Source organism: Melanotaenia boesemani, chromosome 11 (assembly GCF_017639745.1).
Source record: "Melanotaenia boesemani isolate fMelBoe1 chromosome 11, fMelBoe1.pri, whole genome shotgun sequence".
NCBI classification, from domain to species: domain Eukaryota; kingdom Metazoa; phylum Chordata; class Actinopteri; order Atheriniformes; family Melanotaeniidae; genus Melanotaenia; species Melanotaenia boesemani.
In genome coordinates this window covers 29785168-29810803 of record NC_055692.1, presented here as the reverse complement: position 1 = coordinate 29810803, position 25636 = coordinate 29785168, and the positions used below count along the sequence as shown (strand labels likewise).

The following is a 25636-nucleotide window of genomic DNA, read 5'->3' as shown; positions in this document are numbered from 1 at the left end:
CTCCAGCCAGCAACTTACGTGTACGTGACGCCATCACGTCAGAGTGATGCTCTGCGACGGGGGAGGAGCCCAGGCACACCACGAGGTACGATCATGTAAACACTGGACTGTGTAAAGCCAAAACAACGCAGGGATGCTTAATTAATACAGAATAAGGCGATGTTTGCGTTATTGAAATACTCCTGATACAGCAAACCTGTGATAGTAATATACTTTTCACATAATTAAGAAGATAGCAAGCTGTTTTAGAGTGAAACACTTGGGTGAAAAGCAATTAAATTTTAGTTTACTACAAGAATTTTTCCATACTTTTGCACTGAATTGTGATTCGCTTGTGATCTGAATCTCATTACAAAGAAATAAAAACACAACACAGCAGGATCTTAAACAATTATGTATTGACTGATGGCTTACATATGCAAGTTCATTTCCAAGACGCTTGGCATACCTTAGTCCATTTTTATCATTTTATAGCCTGACATGTGAGGCATTACAAAGTTATTGAGCCTGCAGGACATTTCTTTATTGGCTCACAGCTAACAAATTTCCTTTGTGACAAACCCCCAGTACCAGAGTTGCAAATAGTTTTTATCTTTTCAATTCTGAATGCAATCATTCAAATTTTGCTGGCCAGCTACTTGATTATTTAGTGACTGATGTCAGTTCTAAAATAAAGAGTAATCTAATTTGTAGAGCTTTTGTAATTTAAAAAAAGGTTTACTTTTTTTTGAACTGCTTTACAAAAAGCTCCACACTCCACTCAGTTCACACTTAACCAAAAAGCACTTCTCTGTGAAGAAAATGCATGAGGCATATGATATGGCACAAAATAATCTTGATTAAATTCTTAACCTGGAAGTAAGGTTAATGAGGTCTTAGTAGGGTACTGGTTTGGCTGGAATCATGAGGACTTTACAAGAGCCATATTTTTCAGCTGCACCATGCATGGATGGTACTGGTGCAAAAATACCTTAGGTGCCGATTCAACACCCCTGTGCAAGAGCAATAATCTAAAAACAGTCTTTCCCTTATCACGTGACCAGAATGGATTGCATGCAAAACAATGACATGAGTTTCACATGAGAAGTTAATGGTCAAGGTAAATACATTTCTTTTTCTTAAAGACATGTCCATGTTACCATGAAAGAAAATGAAGTTTTCACATAAGAAATGTCACTTCTAATCATACAATATATTATGCACAAAATATAGTGGTAAGAAAACCAGAGGAAATTCTTCTGTAGCTCAAAGAAAAAACAAAAACATGTTTTAGGGAGCAAGTCTAGTGATTTCCAGAAAAAGTAACCCATCAGCCTCTTCCTAGTAATTCCAATGGACACTGTACTTTGACACATCTGTGTAATGAATTACAAAACTGCAACAGCTCACCAACAAACCACCCTTTTGTGTGGAAGCTGAAATTCCCATAATCATACAGTTTCCACGTGATCAGTTAATATACAGTTTAACAGAATCCTTCTTTACGCCACATGTCTATCGTAATCACCATCACTGATGAGAGCAACTGTTTCAATAAAGCTTTAAAAAGCAAGACTACCCTGAGAGAAGGTCTAAAACATGGGCAAGCTTGCCAGACCGCAACTGGCTTGAATGGGTTTGGTTTATTAAATCTGTACACTCTATGTCAATATAATCAGCATGTTTTGTCCCAAGAATGTAAGATATTATTTTTTTAATAACTGTGTTAAATATATCTCTACAAATTACAATCCAAGTCCTCTGAACTATGTAGACATGTGCAAGTGTTTACTACCAACTTCAACAATACAGTAAAGGCAAAAGACTTGTGGACACTAAGTTAGGATAATGTTAATATTTGAAATTTTCTTGAGTCCTCACAATTATCAAAATCTAAGTGCTGTAAGTACTTCATACACGAGGTATTGGATATCTAGTTAACTGTTCCGAGTATAAAATAGAGGCAAAATACATAAAGAACATCTTGCAAGCATGACAAAGAAACGTCTACAGACACGATACAAAAGTGGCCAAAGATAATATGAGGGGGTGTACTTAATTATAGAGTACTAATAGATTGACTGTTTTCAGGTTGATGAGAGATCATACTGTATGTATCATGCTTTCAAATACACAGAGCTTCAGCCCCAAAGTAAATCAATGCACAGGACATCAGTGGCCTAGCTAATGCACGTTTTAGTGCTCAGCAGCCGAGATTTTTCATCAAGTGCAGTTTATTTGTGCAACAGTGAAAGACTCATTCTGAGAATGCACTAGTTCAGCTGTTACCTGTGAGGAGGATGGTCATACATACATACACAAGGACAATTAGCTTATTATTTAAATATATTCTTTGTAAAAGGACATATTTTCATCCTTAAACTGTCCACCTTGTTTCATGTTTGATCTCCAAGGAATCGACTTACATCTGAGGCATGATACAGAGTAATTTCCCTTTGCTGATTCAACTAGTTGAGGGTCGTGTTTATGTATAAGAACAAAAAAGCATGGTCATAGCATGATGTGCATTAACATAATCTGAGGTAAACCAGGTGTCCTGTGTCTTGGCCCATTACAGTCTGAAAACCAGTGCCTTACAGGTTCAGAGAGGTAAGTCTGAAAGAAATTATGTAAACTGTGCTCATGAGAAGTGAATGTTTCACTTACTACCAAAAGCACAAGGGCCCTAAACTGTAAACCTCAAGGATTATTAAAAAGAAAAAAAAAAAAAAAAAAAAAAGTATTCCAGTATTAGGTTTAATATAACCTTTTTTCAGGTTTTTTTCTTCAAAGTTTTTTTTTCTTTTGTTTTTGCTCAAGTATAATCACAGGTGACTAACTACAGAGGATAACAGGGTCAGGTGAGTACCATGCTACATCAGGTTTAGAGAAGGCTATTGCAGACAGTTCTACAACATGTACAACCACATTTTATACGTGAGATACAAATATTTCAAAACATATCACCAAGAAACTAAGTACATACAAGATGTTGAATATTTAGAGTCTTAAATGACTATCCCTCAGTCAGTAATAGGATTTCATGTTACTTGACTTAAACTGTCCAGTCTCACAGACAAAATTTGAAAAATTGCTATTCAAAAAGTAGCAAATTTGGTCAATGTCTCTTTTCAAATAGTTATAGTGCTTTTAATGGCTTAAGACAGGGGTCTTTTTTTAATCTCACCCAGTGGCAATCTACAGAACTCCAGTGTACATTTCATGACACCATAGCTGCAAAAGTCTTCATGTCAAGTCCGATAAGTAAAAGAACAGCTAGTGCTGTCACATATATTTAAAAGTAGTATGCATTATCAAAAGAAAAAGAAAACAATAAAGAAACAAATACACCTTTAAAAAATTTTTTCTCCCCCCCCCCCAGCTGAATTGTGGAGAATTCAGCTTAATGTTGAGCTTTGCATTCCCATTTCCTGTGAGTTATCAGTCTGAGATGGCAGGCTTTCAGGAGCCAGGCTCCTTTTTCAGTCTGCAGGAAGCTTCAATCTAAACCTGCCCTGTGCCACAAGGGTCATCTGGACAAGAAACAAGGAGAGTTGGTTCAAAATTCCCATTCCAGAGTTTCTTCCCGATTGGCTGCTCTCTCGAGCCTGTGAATAATGTTATTAAGGTTGGCCATTTTCTCGTTGCGTCTTTGAGTGCTTCTGTTGAGTTTAGGGCTTTGGAAAGAGGGGAGCGGGTTAGCGTCCAGGCTGTGATTGGTGCTCGCTGATGCAGGGTTGGACAGCGAAGGGGATATGGGAGCAGAGGAGGACGGAACGGGGGAGACTGACATCATGAGGCCAGGTGACGATGCAGCGGAGGGGGAGTTGAGGGACACCTCCAGGCTGCTGCGACAGGGCTCTGATGAAGCCTTGAAGCTGACGGGATCGACAGGTGACTTTCTCGACTCTTCCCCGTCTTGCCTGGACTGGATAGCTCTCTGGGGACCATCTATGGAGACTGTGCCAGGGTAGAGCCCCTGAACCTGATTGCTCACCCCCTCTTCCTGCCTCAGACTTTGGCCGGCTAAGTGTGGGTCGCGACAGCTAGCGATGGAGCCCTCGTGCTCGCTTTTCAGTTGTGAGAATGCTACAGCTGTGGGAAAACACTGCACTCTTGATTGTTTCATAGAGTCTTCCCTTCCTTCCTCCTCATCATCTTCTCTGTCTGTTGCCTCCTGTTTGACATGAGGCAGTGAGGTGTTGGTGCTAAGAGGAAGGCTGGAGTGGATGTGTCCTGAGGGCTGCTGCAGCCTCCTCTCCTCTCCATCAGATTGAGGGCTCCGTGTTGCGGAGGGGGAGTAGCTATGGTGCTCAGCATCTGTGTCATTGTCCGGCAGACCCTCCATCAACACCTCCCGTCGCATCCTGGACCTGGATACAAACATTGCTGTTAGACAATCACTTAACAGAATCCTTGAACAATATAAATATTTGTGATTATGGGTTGCAGTGTTAAATAAATCAACTGCTGTTAATAACAGTGACTGGCCTGTAGTTGTGGAACCAGTTGATGACAGTGTTGGTTTTAAGGTTGAGCTGTGAGGCCAGCATCTCGATGGTGTTCTGAGAGGGGTAGGGCTCCAACAGGTAGGCCTTCCTCAGGGCTTCCTTCTCCTCAGCTCCCAGTACCACCCGAGGCTTCTTCGCCTGGCTGAAAGGGCACAAGTCCAGCGAGGCCAAAGCTGGACTCACACACTCAGAGCGAGTACTGGGCGAGTCGCTGTCAGAGCCGGTGCTCAGCAGCCCGTACCGCCTCTTCAAATAGGCTAGAGAGCAGACAGGAGGATATTCGGGAAGGTTATAATTACACCAACAAAATCTGATACTGAGGGATGTGACAGTATACACTGTGGGTGCACACCTTTCTTTTCCATCTTCTTCATGGCCCTCAGTTTGTCTACATTGTGAGGATCGTTGAGCCAAAGCTGCATGCGAACAAATGGCTCCCTGCCTTTTAGGCTCAGTTTGTGCCACGGCTTGGGTCTGGAGAGTAGGTCAGACACTGAACCTTGAGTCAGACCCAGGATAGTCTCCCCAAAAAGACGCTGGCCTAAGAAAAAAGAAAAAAAAAAAACATACACAGCATATTTATGATTATTTATTGCATTTATTGGGAGAGTAAGCTTAACCCCACAGTGTGAACTCAGACCAACCTAGGTTGTTGTCCGTTAGCACTTCCTTGACCTTCTTGGTGATGGCATAAGTGTCTAGCTCCGGAGACATTGCCACCAACTCCTGGATGCCCACAGGGTTTGTGGGCTGATGTAGAGCCATGAAGCTAGGAGTGGACTTCCCTCCTTCTGGATGTGTGGGCAACCCCAAGCCAAGGCTTTCAGGCTGATGGTTTTCTTTGCTGCTCTCAAAGGAGAGACTGACAGGCTCCACCAGCGGACTGGAATGACCCTCTGCCGGGCTAGGAGGTGGGGAAGGCGAGGACTGGGCTGTTACTGGGCTTTTATCTGGAATTAAGGATTTATGATAAGTTCATAATCAGAATACAGGAAACAATACAATACAGAAACAGGACAGAAGCTTGAGTGTTGTATCTAACTACAGCCTCACCCTGAGTGTGGCTCTGGTTTGGAGGCTGGTTGTGGCTCTGTCCCAGCTGGTCCAGTAGCCACAGCTGCATGCGGATGAAGGGCTCCCTGCCTTTTTGGGTCAGCTTGCTCCATGGTTTAGGTCGAGACAGCATGTCACTGACACTCCCCTGAGAAAGTCCCAGCACCTATGGCATGAAACAGAATAATAATACACACCAAATCTATAATGCAACAGTAACATAAATAGTCCAAATTATTATAATAGCATAAAGATTCATGTTGATCTTCAGAAAATCTTCAGTAATGCACTTGCAGGAAACAACCACTAGAGGGAGACAGTACACCATACATGAAGATGCTAGTAAAAAGTAATTTGAATTAGAGTAAAAGTATTTAAGCAGTAGAATTTATTAAGCATTTATGAAAACAAACGATTCTTGATAAAAGGTCAAAGTTCAATCATTGTGTCAAACTTTCTCAGTAAAACTTGATCCACTACAGATGGAAACATACAAAAAACAGGGATTTTCTGGAATTTAACAGGCACATTTGACAAGTAGTTGGGATGCAATATATGAGTAGTTTAGTTCAGAAAATGCAAATAAAAGTTTTTTTTTCATTGAAAATTTATATTTTTTTATTTTTTCTCTGTATAGATTTCCTGTTTTTTTAAACAAAGTAAAATCTGGTTTAAAAAAATTGGCTAAGACTTTTTTTTTCTTGATTAAGTTAAGAAACAAATACATCCAAAAATTATCTAAATCTATATTAAGTAGATTGTCTTTTTAGTCAACCATGTTTAATTTATTTACTACATTTACTTACTAGGTTCTGTTGGGAAGTTCAGGTGAATATTTTATCTGAGCCAAATGACAACCAAATAATTAAATAAAAAAGCTGTCTGCAGGAAGCTTCAACCTAAACCTGCTGTGTGCTAGCCATCTCTGCTGGTGTGGAAACCAGCACTCCAGCAGAAATGAAGTGTTGGTTTCCACCAGCCTGGAAAGACTTAAAATGCACTACACCAGAGTGAAAGCTGTCCACAACATAGAAGAACACTACAGCCTGGTAAAACATGTGGTATCTAAAAAATAAACCACGCATAAGGCTTTTAGGCTCAAAAAAAAAAAAAAAAAAAAGTGTAACACTCAAATTTTATGCCAACCCTCCATCTATTTTCTATGCCCATTTACCCCAATGAAGCCTATCCCAGCAGCCGCCAGGCAAGAGGCAGGATACACCCTGGACAGATCGCCTGTTGATCGCAGTGCCATCAACCTATATGGCTTATTATATTGTTTTGATAGGAAAAGATTTGCTAAAGTTATGATCAACATAGCATAAATAATGCAGGGATATTTCCTTTGTACACATGTTAGCTTGCATCCATCTGTAAAGAGCAGGAACATGGCAAATATTTATTAATTTCTGTGGCAATTAAATCTACAATCTAATATTTCAGTCTTCAACATGTATCATAATCTATTCCAAAAAAGGAACATATTGTCATCTTTTCGTTCTTTACCCAGATTAGAAATAATAAAAAAAACAACATTTTTTGGTATTCAAACACATCAAACTGCTGACCTTTTCACCAAAGATCCTCTGGCAGATGCCGTTCTTTGCCAGCTTCTCCTTCACCTGCCTGGTCAGCTCTATGGTGTCCACCTCCCGATACATGTACATCTCATACTGCTCCGGTGTCAGGGGAGGCACGGTGGGCTTCAGTGCACGGGGTATGTATGCTGGGTAGTAGGAAAGGCGTCCTGAGCCTGGTCCTGGGGACTCACCGCTCACCGAGGTGTCTGACTCCACCTTCACCTCCACAGGTCGGCTCAGACCCAGCTCATCCTCCGCAGCAGAGGCCTCCTCGCTGTTCGGTAGGCCATCGCCATTCTCTAGCCGTGGCCAGGGCCGTGGCAATGTTGAGGGCCCAGAGGAAGAGGAAGACAAGGAAGGAGAGACCGAACTGAAGGGCTGAGAGGTACCTCCAACACTGAGCACCATAGATCCACGCTCCTGAGACCAGTGCTGATCAAAGTAGGTGCCTGCTTCACCAATCTCTGATTTGACTTTTCGGATGATGTTCTGAACAAAAGCAGCCGGGGAGAGGACGCTGAGGGGGGTCTGAGGGCTGCTGATGGAGTTGGCCATGCACACAGTAACACAGCCCCCTTCTTCCTGTTTGATGGCGATGGGTAAAGGTAGTGTCCTGGAGCGCTCGGGGGGGCCCAGACGTTCTACCTGAACTCCTGAGCTGGCAGTGGAGGTTCTCCCACAAGCCTCCATCTCCATGAGGGCCTGCTGCTGTGCCTCCATCTCCCTCCTGGCCTGTTCAAGGATGCTCTTTATGGTTTCATCAGAACTGCTGCCTGCCCCATTACTGCTTCTACCAGATGAGCTGTTCAGAGATGACTTGCCATCACCTAAACAAAAAAACCACACACTGACGTCGATGCACCCTCAAGTCATCTTTCAAACATAGATGCATTAAATCAGTGATCAAAATAGATACTAAAAACTATCAATAGAAAAGAAAGGGAGAAGAAAAACAATCAATATGGCTTTCAAATATGACTTACGACTCAAATTTTCATCCTCACCTCCCCTCTGGGACTGGATCTCCTTCTTGGCCTGCTCCAGGATATTCCTGATGGCGTCGTCTGACCCAGTTTCAGGAGTTCGGATGCGTGGAGTGATGCTCCCTGCCACAGAGGGTAACAGAAAGAGATAGAGATAGAGAGAGGGAGGGGAGAGAAAGGGGGGTGAGTGGGATGGTTGATCAGAGAGCAGTTCCAAGGCTTTGCTTTTGACTGTTAGATCAATGGCTGCCTTTGAGCGCATGCTGTCTGAGGTTGCAGTATACGGGAAGCTCAACTTTCAAAAAGCTGCAAATCTAGGGAGAAAACAAAGTTTAAAAGTAACACTATAAACATGGCAGAGGAAGCCGTGGAGAAGTCAAGGATGTGGTCCAAGTAGATTAGAAGGTTTAAACCTACAAAAAGGTCCAGGAACTAAGCCACCAAGACATCAGATCTAAAATCTTGTAGCTTCACAGACACAAAAGACTTTTTTTTAAACCTTCTTTTCTTAGTAGCTTCAGCTACACATGGCAGCACGTTTATGTCAGTCCACTAAACATCTACTGTCCCTATGGCTCTGCGCCGTATGACAGCACGTGATGGGGTAAGTGTGGGATTTGTTCCCTGAACTCTTTTTCACTTACCTCTCTGTCGTACCTGGATGGTCCTGAGGGCCAAGATGTTCTGTTCATCAGAGAGAAACTGCTTCATCTTAATAAAAGGTTCCTTGCCTTTCACCGTCAGCTTCCTCCAGGGTTTGGGTCTTGCCAGGATTTCACTGACTGAGCCCTGGGAGAGGCCCAGCACATAGTGGCCAAACACTCGCTGGCCAATGTTATGCTTCAGCAGCTGCTCCTTCACCTGAAACGCGATCTCAGCTGTGTCCAGTTGGTCATCGTCTCCTGTAGTCGAGCTGCCGCTTTCTGACTGGTCGCTAGGCAGGCCGGTGTCACCGCTGCCTGCTCCCCCAGACCCTTGAGAGGCTGACATGAGTGCAACTTTGGCTGCATAGAGGGCGGTGGGGAAAGCCATGAGGCCATCCTTTTTAAAGTGTGGCGAGAGGAGCTGCTTATGAAGGATGTGGTCACCTGACAGTCGGTCCCCAGAACATGGCGACACAGAAAAAGAACGCGGGAGATCGTGGCTGGAGGAGGAGCTGTCCAGGTTGGGGGGACCTGGGCTGGGGGAGGCACGACTGTCAGCCTGAGAGGAAGATGAGAGGGATCCGGGCGGCCTGCCTATCTCCCTGCCTGCATCCTCAGAATGATCATCATCTAAGGAAAGAAAACACACACACACACACAAAAAATATCCAGTGAAGAATTTAATCTTTGAGCCTGACCATTAACCACAAATCAATCAGTGAAGTATGGGGAGTTTTCAGACGGTGACAAAACTCCTGTCCAAACCACACAACTTGTACACTGAACTGATAAATATTTTCAAAATGTGATAAATTGAGACACAAATTTTACCATTGCTGTGCAATATTCGGGTTTTATCCACTAAGTACTTGTGAGATGGAAGAAAAGCCTCTTTATCCAGCAAAAGAGCCTCTGTAGCTTTGGCAGAATCCTATAAAAACACATACACACAAGCACACACAAGCTGTTAATTTTTGATTAATCAATTACAGTACCTGTTGATATTGTTATAATGGGTGATGGATCAGTGAGGCATTCAATGACGCTGCAGTAGTTTTCTTCCCTGACACTAACAGAACATTAAGAACAAAACAAAGTCTAAGTTTAGTGAAAGAAAGACCGGTCGGCTGGAAACGGGAGCATTTATACCTGGGACGAGTTGCCGTTTGCTGAAGCCAGTTTCATAACCTTTAGGATACTGCAGACAGAAACAAAAGTCCAGAGTCATACCTTTGGATAAACATGAACGTTCTGATTTTTTAAACACTTTCAAACTACACCAACACACCTGAGTTCAGTTTTAATCTCCTCATAGTCCATCTGGGATTGCAGCTTAGCTTCTAATCTCTGAGATGAAAAAATAAGAAACATGTCTTACTTCATGTTAACAAGCGACTCAGTAATTATTAGAGATGTGGAGGTGTTCATTTGTTCACCTCGATGGCCTCCGTCTTATAGGCCAGCTGGCGTTCCAGCTCTAGGATCCGATTGGCAGAGGTTTCTTGAACTTCCTGTAGTGTGAACTGCAGCCGCTGAATATTTTCAAGAAGGCGGAGGATTTCTCTGTCTTTAGCCAACAAGGCGGCCTCCAGCTGGGAGGGCAACACGTCGCCCTTCTCGTTCTTCTCCTGAAAGGGGAGAAAGTGAAGACAGGGAAAGTATGGGAAAATGATCACAAGGTAAACATTTTTTAAAAAAGTCATCTGACTTCTGAGCAATCGTACAGAAAAAAAAAGCATCTGAATCACAAGTTTTCAAAATGGGAGGGCGGACTTCAAGGTTTCAGCTGGGGATCGGTGGATGTAAATCTTTTCCTTAAAGCTTTGAGCTATGGTCGTGTTTTGATAAGGAAAAAAATACTAAAATTACAAAGAGCTGAATTAGACCAAGTTCTTCCAGGTCCTTGAGAGATAACTGAAGAATAAAGTGCATGTCTCCTGCTTATTTTCAGCTTACTGATGAGAAAACAGGCACCACCTGCAGTTTAAAGTCACAACAGTACCGGAGTTATCATGGCTTTAATCACAGGCCTTTTTGTATAGGTAAATATTCATTCAGCACCATTTAAAGAATACTCAAACATTCTCTTCTTGGGGATAAGTGATTTAAACAAAGTGTTATATTCAAAATATTTACAAGGTATTAAATCAGGGACCTATTCTGCTATCAGTGGTACATTTAAATGTAAGCTCAGAGTTGTAGATATGCAGTTAATATAAGAGCAACAGCTCTGTCAAGGTGTTAGTAAAATCCATTTCCCTGTTCTTTATCCCGCAGCGCTGCTTCCTGCATGTGGTCATTAAAATCAAAGGCTTTCACACCCAACGTCACATTATTCTTACCCTGCTTGTGCCCTCTGCCGGAGGACAGCCCCCTGCGGTGGCACTGGGGCCACTGGCCAACTGCTCCTTTAGCCTCTCCACTTCCCTCTGAGCCATTTCTGCTTTCTGCACACAGGAACAGTACCACAGTTTTACAGTTTTCATACACCAGCCACGTCAATTGGCTAATGAGATGATCAAGGTGAGAGAACATACATAAATCAAAGGAGGCACCCTTGTTCAGAAATTTAACGCAGAGAGAAAACCTGAGCAGGGGCCTGACAGACGAGTGCAGCCACTGGTTTATTCTGCTGAGGGGGCTGTTTAGTCAGCCCACTTTATTCCCCAAACTGTTTACCTGCTCTGTCACACCCGGCCTGCTAATTAATGATTCATTTTGAGAACATTTATCTGGAAGCTGCTGGCAGAGAGCAGTGCGAGGAGAGAAAGGCAGAGGGGAGAGGAAAGAAGCAGGAGAAAAGAAGTATCACTGGGATAGGAAGCAATCAAGGCAATGAGATAACTAAGAACCCCAGAGTTCAACACTCCAGCATCAATCGTGCTCGGTAGCCTCCTGTTCGCTGCTGAGTGGAGCCATGCTGCCGTAGTGCGCCCACCAACAGTTTACACTCACTAATCACACACTCAGGGGAGGGAGGGAGGTGGAACAGGAAGGACATGGTGGTGGTGGTGGTGGTGGTGGTGGTGGGGGATGGGGGGATGTATCTAATTAAAGGCAAAAGCTTGATTACAGGAGTGATTACCTTAACGAAGGAGCTTTTCAATCAGAGAAATGCACAGCAAGACTGAACTCACCTGGTTGGTTTTCTCAAGATTTGCCATGATGGCGTCGACTTCTGCTGCCCTGCAACACACACACCAGACAGATGACATAATTAATGAGGGTATGTTCTCACTTCTTTTATTTTTTTTTCCACAAAATAAAAACAAAGCACAATAGTGCACTTAATGACCAGTTTACACTTGATTGTGCAGGCTCATCTGACACTCACAGGAAATGATTTTAGGAAAAAAGAGAAACTCAGCTAAAAGACTCTACCAAGCACTGCCACCCAAAACTAAACAGAATTCAAACCCCAAGCAGTAAGTTAAATGGTAAAGTAACAAAAGCATGAGAACAGCACTGTCCACTTTAGATATAGATAATTTTTTAGAAAAAGTCGCAACAAAAATGACAAAATCATTAAGCATCAAGCAAACTTTAGCTGCTTTATGGTAAAAACTGTTATTTATTATTAATTTTATTATTTATTTGTGTATTATTTATTGTGACATGTGCTGCTAACCTCTTGGCCAGGTAACCCTTGAAAATGAGATCTTGATCTCAAAGGTTTTGTTTCTATTATCTGGTTAAAGAAAGGTTAATAAAAGAAAAAAAAAACTTTGCTAATGTGTTTTCCTGTGACTCTGGCTTTGTTTGAAATTATTCATGAAGATCATGGTAGTTTCCATTAGTGTTGAAGGAGGTTTTATAGTGAACTATTAACTCTTCCTAGCAGAAATAGCTGAAATTTTGGGGCTATCCCTCCATTATCCTGACTGTCCAAATTGTTAACAATCAAAATAAGCTGGTGGGTTGCCGCTCTACTTACTGTGTAACACCTCTATTAAAACATCTGGAAAACTGCTCAGGTTCACTTTTTTAGCTTCTACTTTTTTACAGTTCCTCATCAGACATTACGTTACTCATTCCTAGATGAACTAGGACGCTACCCTCTGTTTTTCACTGGAAGTGCCGTGGTTTTCTTTTAGGAGGAGATAACCATTTAAATCTCCTACTGTGTTTGAGGTGAAGTTACTCTGACACAGTAACAAATATCTAGAATCTGACACTTCTGTAGTAATCTCACATGTCTCAGCATTTGTTTAGGACCAAGATTATACATACAGGCCTTGTAGTTGTAAAGAAATTCTTCATTCATTTTGGGTATGTTCTTTCAGGCAGGAGGCAGAAAAAATATGTCTTTTGATGAAGAGGTTGAATGAAGATGAGCATCACAACCTTTATTCATTGTAGTGCAACGTTGCACCAATGCTGGAACTTTACTGGAAACTGCAATAAGGATTTCTAAACTGATAATTAAAGAAAAAAGTATCAGAACATTCAGATAAAAAAAAAAATCACAGAAATGAAAGATTTTTTTTTTTTAAGAGTTCATTTGTGTCCTTCATTAAATTGTCTTATGTCCCATCAATACTCTGTTTCAAAGGGTTGAAGAAAATATCACAATCTGCTTGAAAAAAAAAGTTAATTTTATTCTGAAGGCATGGTCATTGAAAACCAGCAGGTGTAGAAACAATACCGATGGCACAACCCTTCACAGCGACGAGGCCAAACAGCAAGCAGGGGCTCAAATGATCCGTCACCTTAAAACTCCAGAGACTGAACTCCAACTTGCCTCCATGCATCGAACAATCAGAGTGGTCTAATTTAAACAGAAACTCGGTTGGATTATTCATGAGGTTTGTTTGAAGTCCAACAGTTTCATTTTGCTCACAAGGGACCTGATTTTCAAAAGGTAGATAAGGCTGAATTAACAAGGAAGCAGTGATTGATTTAAATATGCACATAGGGACGTAGTTCTTTTTTGCCAAGAGAAAAAGAATTGCTCAAAGAACGTATTAGACTTTTTAAAATCCACATTCAAACTAACTACATTCAGTCAAACTTTCATGTTTGCACCCGTCTGCTCTGCTCTGTGACATCAAGCTGTGTGATTCCCTAAAATATCATTAATCTAAGAGAGCAACTGAGTTGGAAGATCTCAAGAGAGCGAAACAATCTTCGCCAGATCTGAAACCAGGCACATTCTTGATGTTAATGATCATCAGTGTTGTGTGGTGCAGCCTCAGTTTCAGAGGGTCTTGGCCATGGCGTGGTCTTGTCATTAGAGCGAAGCAGACAGCCAACAGCAAACACTAACAGGTGTCAGCTTCCAGTTTAATGAACTTGTGCTGTACGGAAAATGTTTTGTATTGATTACCTGCTCAGCTATTCAAGTCAGTAGACAAATTATCTTTCTTATCAACACAGCGAGAGTAAAAGATGCCGGCATCTGTGTTCAGCTGCTGAGGATCAGGAAAACTGCAGCTGGAACTCTGGGGTCGGTGTTCCTGATGGGATCAGGACAGCACACGCACTCCCTGTGTGACAAACCACATAACGGAAATGGACTTTTTCCGCTGCTGCTCTGCGCAAAAGTGTTAGGACCAAACGGAAAATGTGTCCAATCCAGCAAAATGAATGGCAGTGGCTCTAGAAACACCAGTTCAATTGCACCATGGATTAAGCCTGGGAGAAAATCCATTAGCAGCGGCTGACTGTGCTCTGGAGCACAACCCAAACAAAGGAGTGTTTACTTTGAATGTCTATCGACATCCTTCATACAAGCTCAGATTCATTTCAGGCATGCGGTGGATACATTGCGCTCAAAGACCAGGACAAGGTAGAGTGTTTTCTGAAGCAATCTTTAAATGGAGCAATTCTTCTTGAGGGCTGTCAAGGCCCAGCTGCCAGTGAAGGCAAACACAGACCTCTCTCATCGACCTGCATTAGTGGCTGAGTCACTCTCACTCTTTGTTTTTTACAATGGCATTCCTCAGCTCTGCAATGGGCATGATTTTATGCAGGCTAAATAAGAGCAATTATTGGGTAACCATTATGAATGCGGTAGGAGGAGGTGGGGGAACATGTTTGAAGATTTGTCAGCAATTTGAGGTAAAACAAACACAAAAGTGATGATCGGGAGTCTTACTTGTTAGCCATCGCCTGGTTGTATTTACACCGCAGGTCCAGCAGCTCCGTCTGTGCAGCACTCAAAGCTGGACAGAAGCAAACCAGAAGAAGTCAGATATTAACTTAAAAAAACACATGAACTTTGAGCTTAAAGTTGTATTACAGATTCTCCATTTTCAGGATACATTAATCTCCTTTTCATGTTCAAAAATGAACTTTTTTGTAATTTAAACATAAACACTTCAAGGAAACAAGGCGAAGCAAATTACTGAAGCTTAAATTTTCAGACAGTCAAATCTAAAAAGTGACTATTTCAGTTTTCATGCATGTAAACAAAGCACCAGTGGGGCAAGAGTGTTTCAGCAGGGGGCACCATACTGCAATTATAAAAGAAGTGGCTGTTTAATAGGCTGAAATTAAATTAAACAGCTACAGTACACGCCAGTGTTTAAAGTACTTACATGAATGCAGAACTTTGATCTTCTCCTTGGCCTCTGATAGTCTGTCAGGCAAACTAACATCAGCGCTCTCCTCCTCCTCCCTACGAGAACAAACTCTGTCAGTTCTTTCCCTACATCATTGGCACAGATTTAAAGCTACAATAAAAAGCCTTGAGACTGAAAAAATATGTTAACGTCAACCACATCCAACCAAGTGAGAGGATGCATGGTGGAGTTAGCAAAAAACAATCCTTCTGTGATCTTTAGACGCTCTTTGGAGCTACATTAGAGGCAGTATGTGAATAATGAAGGTTAATTTTCTTAACCACTTCCCATGACTGGAATTCTCACTACTGACTAAAATAGTCAGAAAAGACTAGAAATTTAATGAAGCAGAATCATTCAGCAGGATCACAAACACAACCACTGATCCTATTTATTTATTAACATTATATTGAAATACAGTGGTTCTCACCCTCGGTCCTCGGCCCGGTCCTGGTGGTTCTGTTGTGGGGACGCGGGGGCTCCAGGAGCCGGTGTGCTGTTAGGAGTCATTAGGGGGTCTAAAGAGCTGGACTCTGAGGCTTCCTCTTTCACGGCTGCACCTGCTTCTGCTGGACAGTCCTCTGTAGGCTCTGAGTAATGAAAATTTACATGAGTTTTCCATTTTTCATATTTTTTTAAGTATATAATTTAAGACCTGCTGCATCATTTGCAGACATGCAATAAAGCAGCAGCTTGAGCGCTCCCCTGAAGAGGAGACTTTTGGCCTGACCTGTCTTTTCAAGGCACTCCAGGTGTTTCTTCCAGTGCCCACTGATCTCTCGTACCAGGGCCTCGCTGTCAGGAGCCGAACTCTGAAGCTGCTGCAGCCGTTCCTCCAGGGAATGCGAGGCCTCCAGCACAGGAGCCGGATCTGTGAAAACAGACAAACAAATCTGTGCAGAAGAACTACCAACACTGTATGATATGCATACATTCCTACTTCCAAAAACAAAACAAAAAAAAAGAAGCAAAATAGCTGTTTTACTGTGTGCGCTGCCTGTAAAGCATTACAGAGTTTTCAGCATCACAGTTTCAATCCAGGCGAACTATTCCACTGAGACTTGTTTCCAAAGAGTGACTCTTAGACTTTCCTCACTCAGTCGCCTTTGAAAATTTCACAGGCTGGACCTAATGACACAAGTGCTGCTTAAACCTTCATGTGTACAAAAATCTAATCTAATGAGTCTTCTTCCATGCTGATTAATGGCAAAGAAGACAAAAAGATTACAACAAATATGTGACAGGGAGTACCAAATATACACCTAGGCAAAGTAGAGAAAAAGTCTGCTCCTGAAAAGGGGGTTAAAAAAAAAAAAAAAAAAGCGAGATTCTTTAGCACAACAGAGGAGCTGTTTTGCAATGCATGCGCGGCAGCACTGGGCCCATGGGGCCAACTAGGAGGCTGTTTCTCAGCTAACAAGTCTCCTCTGTATCATTTGATCATTTAAATTATTATGCCAGGAATTCTCAGGAGGCAGCTCGGCACTCCACATCACAGGGCTGTTTTTAATCTTCCCCTTCCCTTTCTTCCCCTCCCGAAAAGTTCAACAGCTCAGAGAGAGAGAGAGCTGCTCCTGTTGTGTACCTGCCTGCCGAACACCAAAGGAGGTGACTTCTAGTGCCAAAGCACAGAGAAGGAAGCTCAGGGGAGCTCCTTGACAAGGAGGGAGGCGAGGTGTGGAGCCATGCGCATGCACACACACATTCACACAAGTTCTCACACACACACACACACACACACACACACACACACACACACAGAGCAACCCTTCAAAAGTCTAAAAGGAGAGGAAAATCGCTGCTTTGCTGCACAAACTTTTCTCCCACAGCTTTCATCCACTCATCTTAGACTTCTGTGTGGAACCCAATTGGATCCCTTCTTCAGTATGGGCACTGACTGAAGTGACTTTTCATAAGAAGTTGAAGCCACAGACATTTAAACTTTGCCAGATGCCACTGAGGGAACACAAACTCTGAGCTGGCAGGCCACGACAACAAATGCTCCTCAGGGAGCTAAAACTTCTGCAACGTGCAATTTGTTGAAATCCTGGTGATACATTGCAGCTTGCTATATCTGCATTTTCATCAGATGAACATTTTGGGCCATTTAATTGATTGAACTATTTTTCCCAGGACCGTTTACAGTCAAACGTTGTCTGCATTCATTGTTACACCAACTGTGGAGCTATTGCATCAGTCACAAGGGACATCACTATTAAGAGCACAGCTCTTCTAAGACAAACAGGATGACTTAAAGCACTGCTATTCCATCGACCCTCTGTCACAGAAATCACTTTATCAGCCTCTTTCCCATATATCCTTTCAACTTTTAATGATCAAAGGACAGAGATTATAGTAAGGGATCTCTCACACATGGAGAAGCCAGGATTATCAATCAGTGGCAGGGGAGTAAAGTAAAGTCAAATTTAAAGTGAAGGGATATAACTTAAGTCTGTATACAAAATTAACCCCCATCAAAGTGGAGCAGTAGGGATATTCTCCAAGGAGCCGGGATCTACAGTTACTGGAGGAGTCCAGGAAATCTGCTTATAACTTTAGAAAATAGAGCAACTAATTGATGTAGCTCATAAGAAGCAGCGGAGCTTCTCATTGAAGCAGACCTGACACTAAATCCACCAAATAAAACCTGAAAGAGAAATCCAGCACTAACCTTAGAGCTCACATTCCTATCAACCACCAACTGTAGCTAATAAAGTATTATGTACACCAAGTCACAACAGTCACTGTGCAAATAAATTGGTGTAATTTTTTAATTCATCCCTTATCTTAATTATGGATGAGTGGATGTCTGCTCCGAGGTCACGGTAAGTGATTGGGAACAGCAGCTCGCTCGAGCTAATAAATTACAGAACATTTAATACATCTTTCTCTCTGGTGAATACAAGTCGATATGCACAGGAATCTTGACCATGCTACCAGATACATTCATGTAAAAAAGAAAGTAAACACTCTTCTAAGGTTTTACATTTCAGGATATAATAACAAAAAAATTACCTGGAGATTGTCAAGTTTTCTAATAGAAGTCTCAGTTTAACAAACATATTAAATATTACTAAACCACATATAAATATTACAACATATAGCATTACTATAATATTATTACTATTAAATATTAGATATTTAAAAATAAAAATTAGACAAAATGCAGAAACATTTAGTAAAAACTAAGTACATCCAATCTGCTTCAACTGGAAATAAGAGGTGAAACAGCTGACAGGTGCTGCTAATCTAATACACTTTATTACCTGATCATCATGAGTGTGAGCATGTCTTATTAAAGCAGAAGTTTTGGTTGCTTGTTATCTAGAGCACACAATGCCACACAGGAAAGACATCAGTAATGATCTTTAGTTAGTCAAATTTGCTTCTGGAAAAGGTTATAATACCATTTCCAAACAATTTGCCTAATGAAGAACAAGCTTGTTATAGAGCCGCAGCTTTAAACAAAGTACCACGTCATATAATAGGCTGTGTTTACATGTTCCTTCCTTCCTAACTCAATAAGAAAAAAATATAGTGGCAATGAAAATACAATCATTTAAAAGAAAAGAAAAACTATTTCTAAGTGGAAGACACTTTAAGACAGCTATCAATCTTCCTAGAAGTGGACGTTCCAGCGATTTTATCATTTTGAGAAAGATCAGAACATGCAATGCTCAGAGAAGCAGCAAAAAACCTTAGAGCTACATCTCATACACTCCAGGCCTCAGCTATGTTTCCAAAAAAAAAAAAAAAAAGTGAAAAAGCTTGTGAAGAACATGGCAGAAATGGCTTAAATTGCAAAGCTGCACCTAAACAAACCACAAGATGTCCTTTGGACAGATGAGACCAAAGTCAAAATCTTTAGCTATAATACACAGTACAACGCTTGGTGACACCATAGCTGCATAAACACTTTGTACTAACTGTAAAGCATAGAGGGGGAGGGTGATGATTTGGGCCTGTTTTACAGCAACAGGACCTGGACACCTTGTAGGAACTTTTCTGTACACCAAAGTATTCTGGAATTAAAATGAGGTTAAAGCTTGGCTGAAATACACAAATGGTAAATGGTCAGTATTTTTATAGCACTTTACTGTATCTGTATGATGCCCAAAGCACTTTACATTACACATCACATTCACCCATTCACACACTGATGGTGGAAGCTGCCATGCAAGGAGCTCAACCACAACCCATTAGGAGCAATTTTGGGTTTGGTGTCTTGTTTAGGGACACCTCGACACGAGTTTGACAGGCCGAGGATTGAACCGGAAACTCTCAGGCTACAAGACAACCACTCTACCCACTGAGCCAACCACAATGCAAGTAACAGCTACAGCTACACAGAAAAGAGTTACCTCAACCTACCGCTGGTAAAGGTGGTTCTTCAGTCTGTTAAATCTGACGTTTATTTAGTTTTTAACACAGAATTATTGTATTTTCATTTAATTTTTGTTAAAAAAATAATGATTCTGTAATATGTCATGCATTGTTCTTTTGAGGTTTCATTAACATCATTTTAACACCTGCATAAGAAAAAGGTTGTACTTTGGTTTTTAGATCATTTTGGGGCTAAAACATTCTGTTGACCTTTTGAACATGATGTAGAAAATGAACATGAAACAAGAATATTCACATATACAGAGCAGAAAATTATGATGGATGTGTTCAGGTTAATCACAGACCTCAATCTGAAATGAGTTTTATAAAAGTGGAGAGCTAAACTTTATTTAATCCAATAAGAGGTTCTTATCAAATGCTGCATTTTCAACCAAGTATCTTAAAAAGTGCATGAGTAAAAGTCTGATCTTTTTATGTAGATTAAATCCCTGTATTCACAAGAAATCAACAGTGACCACTGTATATAATGAAAGTAGACAGAGGTACTTGCATTGGAGGACTTTTCTTTCTGACCATCTTTAAACTTAAAATGGTTGCATTAAAAATTCCAGTATTAAAACCAAGTAGAGCAGCCAAAACTTTTTTTTAAATTTTTTAATAAAGAACATAACTGTCTACCAAACTGCAGAAGTTTGCATAACTTGTTTGTTATTTCTGCATTGATGACAAGTTTCATCACCTCGGCTGAGCAATAATGATGCTACCACCCTGTGGTTGCCTCTTTGTGGTCACCGAGTTGTCGTCTAAAAGCTACAACACAAACTGCACTTCTCAAAACAGCAGGCAGTTACTGTTTGAGGGTAAACCCTTGGGACTCAAAGCCGGCTAGAAGCTGGACGGCTCAGCAGACTGTGAGGGGAGGGCAGGGGAACGCACCAGGGAAGAAGGTGCACCGGTCCGGGATGTGTGTCTCTCTGAGTGGGGGCTGGAAGAGGGTGTTTTGCGCCAAGACAAGCAGGTGTGTCGGGGCGGTCCGTCTTGGCCCTGTCAGCGATACACCATCATTAGGCGGTGTGGGCGCAGTAGGGTGCACCATTATGTCTCCCTGGGCCCTGTGTAATTACGCTCTGACATAATTAACCCAGCAAGCCCATTAGCCGAGCACTGGCTGGCTGAAGAGAGAAAAAACGCTATAATTATTTGTTGTGCGCATGTTAATGAGGCCAGCTGTGTTCCCATCATACAACACGAACAAATTAATTTACAAGGCTGTGCTCCAAGGTTTTTTCTTTTCATTCAAAACAGTCTTGTTTTTTTTGTTTTTTTTTAATTTTTTTTTTTTGCTCTAACTGGACTTCAAGGTCCATAAACACGCTCTGATGTTGCTGCTGCAATAAACAGTAACACTGCTGTAATACTGTTGTCAAGGGCCAAAAAGTGGGTTGACAAAACACTTTTACTTTCACCTTCACAAACAATGTGAAATGTTATAAGGTATGTAGGGGGGAAAAACGCTGCCTATCTTCTTCAGCCTGTCAAAGAATAGTTTTGATTAAAAGAAACACAAACTGCTTGCAACAAATTCAGAACCATTTTTTTTCTCTGTTTGTGGCATATTTTAAAACATCAAGTATTTGATATTCAGATGACAAACTGAAGTCTCACTTCACCTTGATGCACAAGAAGTAGTGAGAAAACACTAAAATAAAAAAGAAAGATAGGTGGAATGAGAAAGCAAGATTGTGGGAAGCGGTGGCTTTTGTGTGTGAACAAAACAAAGCTGAAAGGAAAACTTTTTAACCTGCGCTTTTTCATCGCTGTTCCATGTCTTCTCTTTGACAGACTGAAGGACAAAGATGGAATGACATCAATACCGAGGCATTTTAAAGCTCACAACAAAGACTAGAGTCAAGAAACAAAGAGTAGAGCGAGGCAGCATTTAAAATTAACACAAGACGCTGCAGTGAAAAAAAGAAATGCCAGTGACATCCAAACAAAACTTCACTGCAAAAAAAGCACCACCTTTCCATTCTTATTTATTAAAAATGCAGTCAAATCTAGATTCATTAAAATCATTAAAGGCATCTGTCTGTCATCTTTTTTTCCCCCTGCATAAATGGTACACACACATACAGACATTCCTATACACACACACACACACACACACAGCTGCTGTCTTTAAAGAGCGCACTCTCTCCTGGTCCCTCTGGGGTCTCCCACTCCACAGGGATCAGTTGGAGAGGCCCGGCTCTTTTATGAACATAATGCATTATTAAGCACCTCAAACATCTCCTGGGCCTTTGTTTATTACTGCTCTTATTAATCACTTGTGCATAATCTCGTCCCGCCCAGAGAGCTTTCATTTTCCGTCAGCTTTTATATGCCCTTATTTTTCAACAGACTGCCACAAATGCACAAAGCACTTCTCCTCCACTCTCATCCTGACTGTAGGTACTCAGCTGCACAATTAGAATAAAGCCGGCTCGCTGTGCCTCGCAGGCCTCCCTTGCCAGTGCTTGCATTTGTATGTGGGGCTGTTGAAGAAGGACAGCTATTCTTTATGCATCTGAATGGCTGTGAATTACTAGGGTCATTGCATTCTGTTCAGGAAATTTTATAGCTGATAGAAACATGTTCTGTGAACACAGACGGCACCCATATTCATCTCATAATAAGACGATATCTGCCTTTATGAGGGAAAAATGTTAAAGGAAGCTTGATCTAGTGCTCTATACGCAGTACTGGTGGTCACCACTAGCAAGCACTGTTGTCATAATATTATCATTAACACACATACATAGACATGTGCATACTACTCAGACATGCCGTAGGCCCCACTTGTGCACATGCACACACACACTTAAAGGGGTGTATTCAGATCAGAATCTTCACAAAGTCTGAGTGAGCTTCCCGCTCAGATAAAAGGAGATGTGTTCTAAAGGAGAGGGGGAGTAGGGTGGATCCTGAGGGATGAGTGTGTATACTGCGAGGAGGCGAGAAAGAGCAAACACCTGGAGTGTCAGTCTCAGGGCAACGCCCCTGGCGACAGGGCCTCGCTGCTCTCGCAGAGGTGGTAACAAACACAGGCGTTCAAACGTCACTTGTACGCACGCGCACACTCTGGAGGAAATGAGCAGAACGAGATGGGCGAAGAGGAGAAGAAGAAGAAGAAAAAAAAAACAGGGAAACTCAGGTGCTTCTCTGGGAAAAAGATTCAAATTTGTGCAGAAGCTGCCACTGTTTTTGAGCGTTCAGTGATCAGGATGTGTTTATTATGCACTGATCAAAACTGTGCGGAGGTGATATAAACATTGTTAAGGAAACACTGTTAACAGGCCTCTTTCAAGCCCTGTACTGGGTAGGAGTTACGTGCGCAGCATGGGGAGATGTCACAGTCAAATCAAAATATAGCACACTAATGAAACACTCCAGTGGATTGACATCTTGGCTTAAGGGCCTCATGAAAAGAAAAAAAAAAAAGTACATCAATCACATCTCTGCTCTATTTCTGTATTATGAGTTTACTGTTGCTTTGTAGTTTCCATTAAACACAAATATTAAAGTGTTGGATTATAATGCTTATGTTATTTGTATATGTAGCCAGATGTTAAGTACAACCACAGATACAACAGGTCACATATTGATTTGATGCTGTGTGTGCCCCTCCTCCGGTTTTCCTTGTTCGCCTTGTGCATTCATTAACTCTGCTGTTGGGCTGCTCTGATTGGACCGGCGGCCTTTTGTGTGCATGCACACACACATCGAGGGAGAGGCACTTTTAAACTAAATAATAGGAGGGAAAAACGTCTTGCCATGAATAGCAATAACTGCATTAAGATTAACGAGCATGGCATGTAAAGAATAATTGCATCTGTCAAAGGATTAAAAATACATGAGGTGTAGCGTTTGTCGGAGGAATGGAGGGGAACTCACTGTTGTGTTTGAGGGGCAGAGAGAAATAAAGTAGGGCCACAGCCAAATGACTGTCCTCCAGTGTACCTGAAGTCATCCATTCTACCGAGAGGTGGGCAGGAAAAGTGGGGTGTGAGGGGGTGACCTTGGACACTAGCAGAAAGATGTACAGTGACAAAAAGACGCAGAATACTGTAGGCTGTACTCACAGATGGTACAAATGGTACAATACTGCAACAGCCCGACACACTGCGCTGACTTTGGTAGCCTTGAAGGTAGCTAAATGCTGACATTAAACTGAGTGTGTTTACATTACCGCTCCTACTCACAGCAACTTCCATGACTTCTTTAAAAGTTGTTTTTTTGCTTTCTTACAAAGACTTACACTGATGTTTCTTTCTTTGAATAAATAGTCATCTAATTTAGTGACTGATTATAAGTCCTGAGTGATTTAATCGCAGGTAGACAATGCTAAAGTTCAGGTGTGAACACCCCCATGACTAACTGATAATGTATTCAGATCTGATTGCTCGGTCCACATTTAAAGTTGTTCTGGGTGATGTTTTCTTTTACATCTTTTTACATTAAAGAACCAATTGGGAAACTGACGTGACCTCACACAAGCAGCCAAGTTTCTAGGAAATAACACTGACTTAAAAGAAGTGTCAAAACTGATGGTATGCATCATTCAGAGAAAACCTCTGGTTCTACAGTGATGGCGAACAAAGCAGCTACAAGCACCGCACCAAAGCTCCGGATCTGTCCTGTTGGTCCTGGGAGCCGCCTTTGAGAAGAAGAGAGGCATGAGCTTTTTTTCAAATTAGGCTCTTGTTAGCTGTTCTAGCCTGTAAACACGATATGGAAGCTCAGTCTCAAGTGAGGCGACAATTTGCTGTATGAAAAGTGTTTACATGCAGACTGGACCTCTAATGTGAAAGATGACTGACAGATACCTGCTCAATTGAAATTATGCAACAGTAATCTGAGGAAAAACAATGAAGAAATTGTTTTTTGTAGCTTAAAAGTTTAATTGGATTGGATTGATGGAACCCTTGTCAATGAATGAGACAGTTTTGTTTGGAATATCAGTGGGTTACCAGGTCACTTATGTTGCAACGGTTGTTGGAATTGATAGTACTTGCCATTTTCACTGCATCATTTAAAAAAGTAAAACTCAGCATCAATCAAATCACAAGAATTGGAGCTTTCCAACAGTGTTTTAGATGTGTAACCACTCATATATACAGAGACATTATGGAGAAAATAGCCAATGGTCCGCTTATGAGCCATCAGAATTTCAGGGGTTAAAAGCTTCAGAGAGTGTGTGTGTGTGTATGTGTCTTTATTAGTGCTGAGCTCTTTAAGATCATACATTTTACACTTCTTTGTCATACATTGACTCAGGTGACTCTGAAATATGTTACAGGTCCAGTGTGTAAGAATTACTGACATCTAGTGGTAAAGATGAGCATAGCAATGACTTTAAATGCCAAGCATAATTGTGAATGGACGGTGGGCATCATTGGCCAAAACTCTTCAAGACATAAACATGTTTTCATCTGCGAGTGGTTCCAGTAACACTGGACTGTAACTTCTTCAACACTGTGTACATGTGTACCATCTTTCTCTATGGGCCATTTAAGGTGTTACTCATCCCAAGCAACTGTCAGACAAAACCAGTACAGTTCATAGATGAAACAGTAAAAAAGGTTGGACAAAGACGGCAGCTGCCAAGTATGTGGATCCAAGAAGATATAAATGGCTCATTCAAAGAGAATAAAAAAGTTATTTTAGTAAAGTGATGAGATATCAGTGGTTCAATGATGTATTAAGTTTCCCGTCATTGACCTTCGATGCACTTTTAACCGCCTGGCATTCCTGCAATCTCGCAGGAACACCCACAGTGTCCTGCATGTGACCTACTGGAATGTCAAAGGGTTAACATCTGAATAATGATCACTTTACAGAACCATCACAAGGACTGTAGATGTTCTGCAGATGACTGTGTGTGACAGAGGCTACATTTTTATTTGCATACAGAGTGGGTGACTGAGATCTGATCAAGAC

The 25636-nt window shown here is 41.6% G+C and overlaps 1 protein-coding gene across 3 annotated transcripts in view; it reads right to left on the bottom strand.

Moving 5' to 3' along the window:
• Positions 1–3352: 3352 nt before the first annotated feature.
• Positions 3353–25636, bottom strand: part of cux2b (cut-like homeobox 2b) — an 83264-nt gene continuing 60980 nt past the window's right edge. For 2 of the 3 annotated variants that reach the window (XM_041999696.1, XM_041999698.1), the window contains exons 5-22: positions 16044–16184; positions 15744–15903; positions 15290–15369; positions 14848–14914; positions 11888–11936; positions 11093–11197; positions 10187–10378; positions 10039–10097; positions 9900–9948; positions 9582–9681; positions 8751–9380; positions 8107–8229; positions 7112–7950; positions 5544–5709; positions 5135–5440; positions 4843–5031; positions 4471–4747; positions 3353–4352 (exon numbers count right to left, since the gene is read on the bottom strand). In XM_041999696.1, coding sequence (XP_041855630.1) covers positions 3539–4352; positions 4471–4747; positions 4843–5031; positions 5135–5440; positions 5544–5709; positions 7112–7950; positions 8107–8229; positions 8751–9380; positions 9582–9681; positions 9900–9948; positions 10039–10097; positions 10187–10378; positions 11093–11197; positions 11888–11936; positions 14848–14914; positions 15290–15369; positions 15744–15903; positions 16044–16184 — 4346 coding nt within the window. In that variant the 3' untranslated portion in view covers positions 3353–3538. The remainder of the gene's footprint in view (positions 4353–4470; positions 4748–4842; positions 5032–5134; positions 5441–5543; positions 5710–7111; positions 7951–8106; positions 8230–8750; positions 9381–9581; positions 9682–9899; positions 9949–10038; positions 10098–10186; positions 10379–11092; positions 11198–11887; positions 11937–14847; positions 14915–15289; positions 15370–15743; positions 15904–16043; positions 16185–25636) is intronic. The other variant, XM_041999697.1, reaches the window with a different exon arrangement.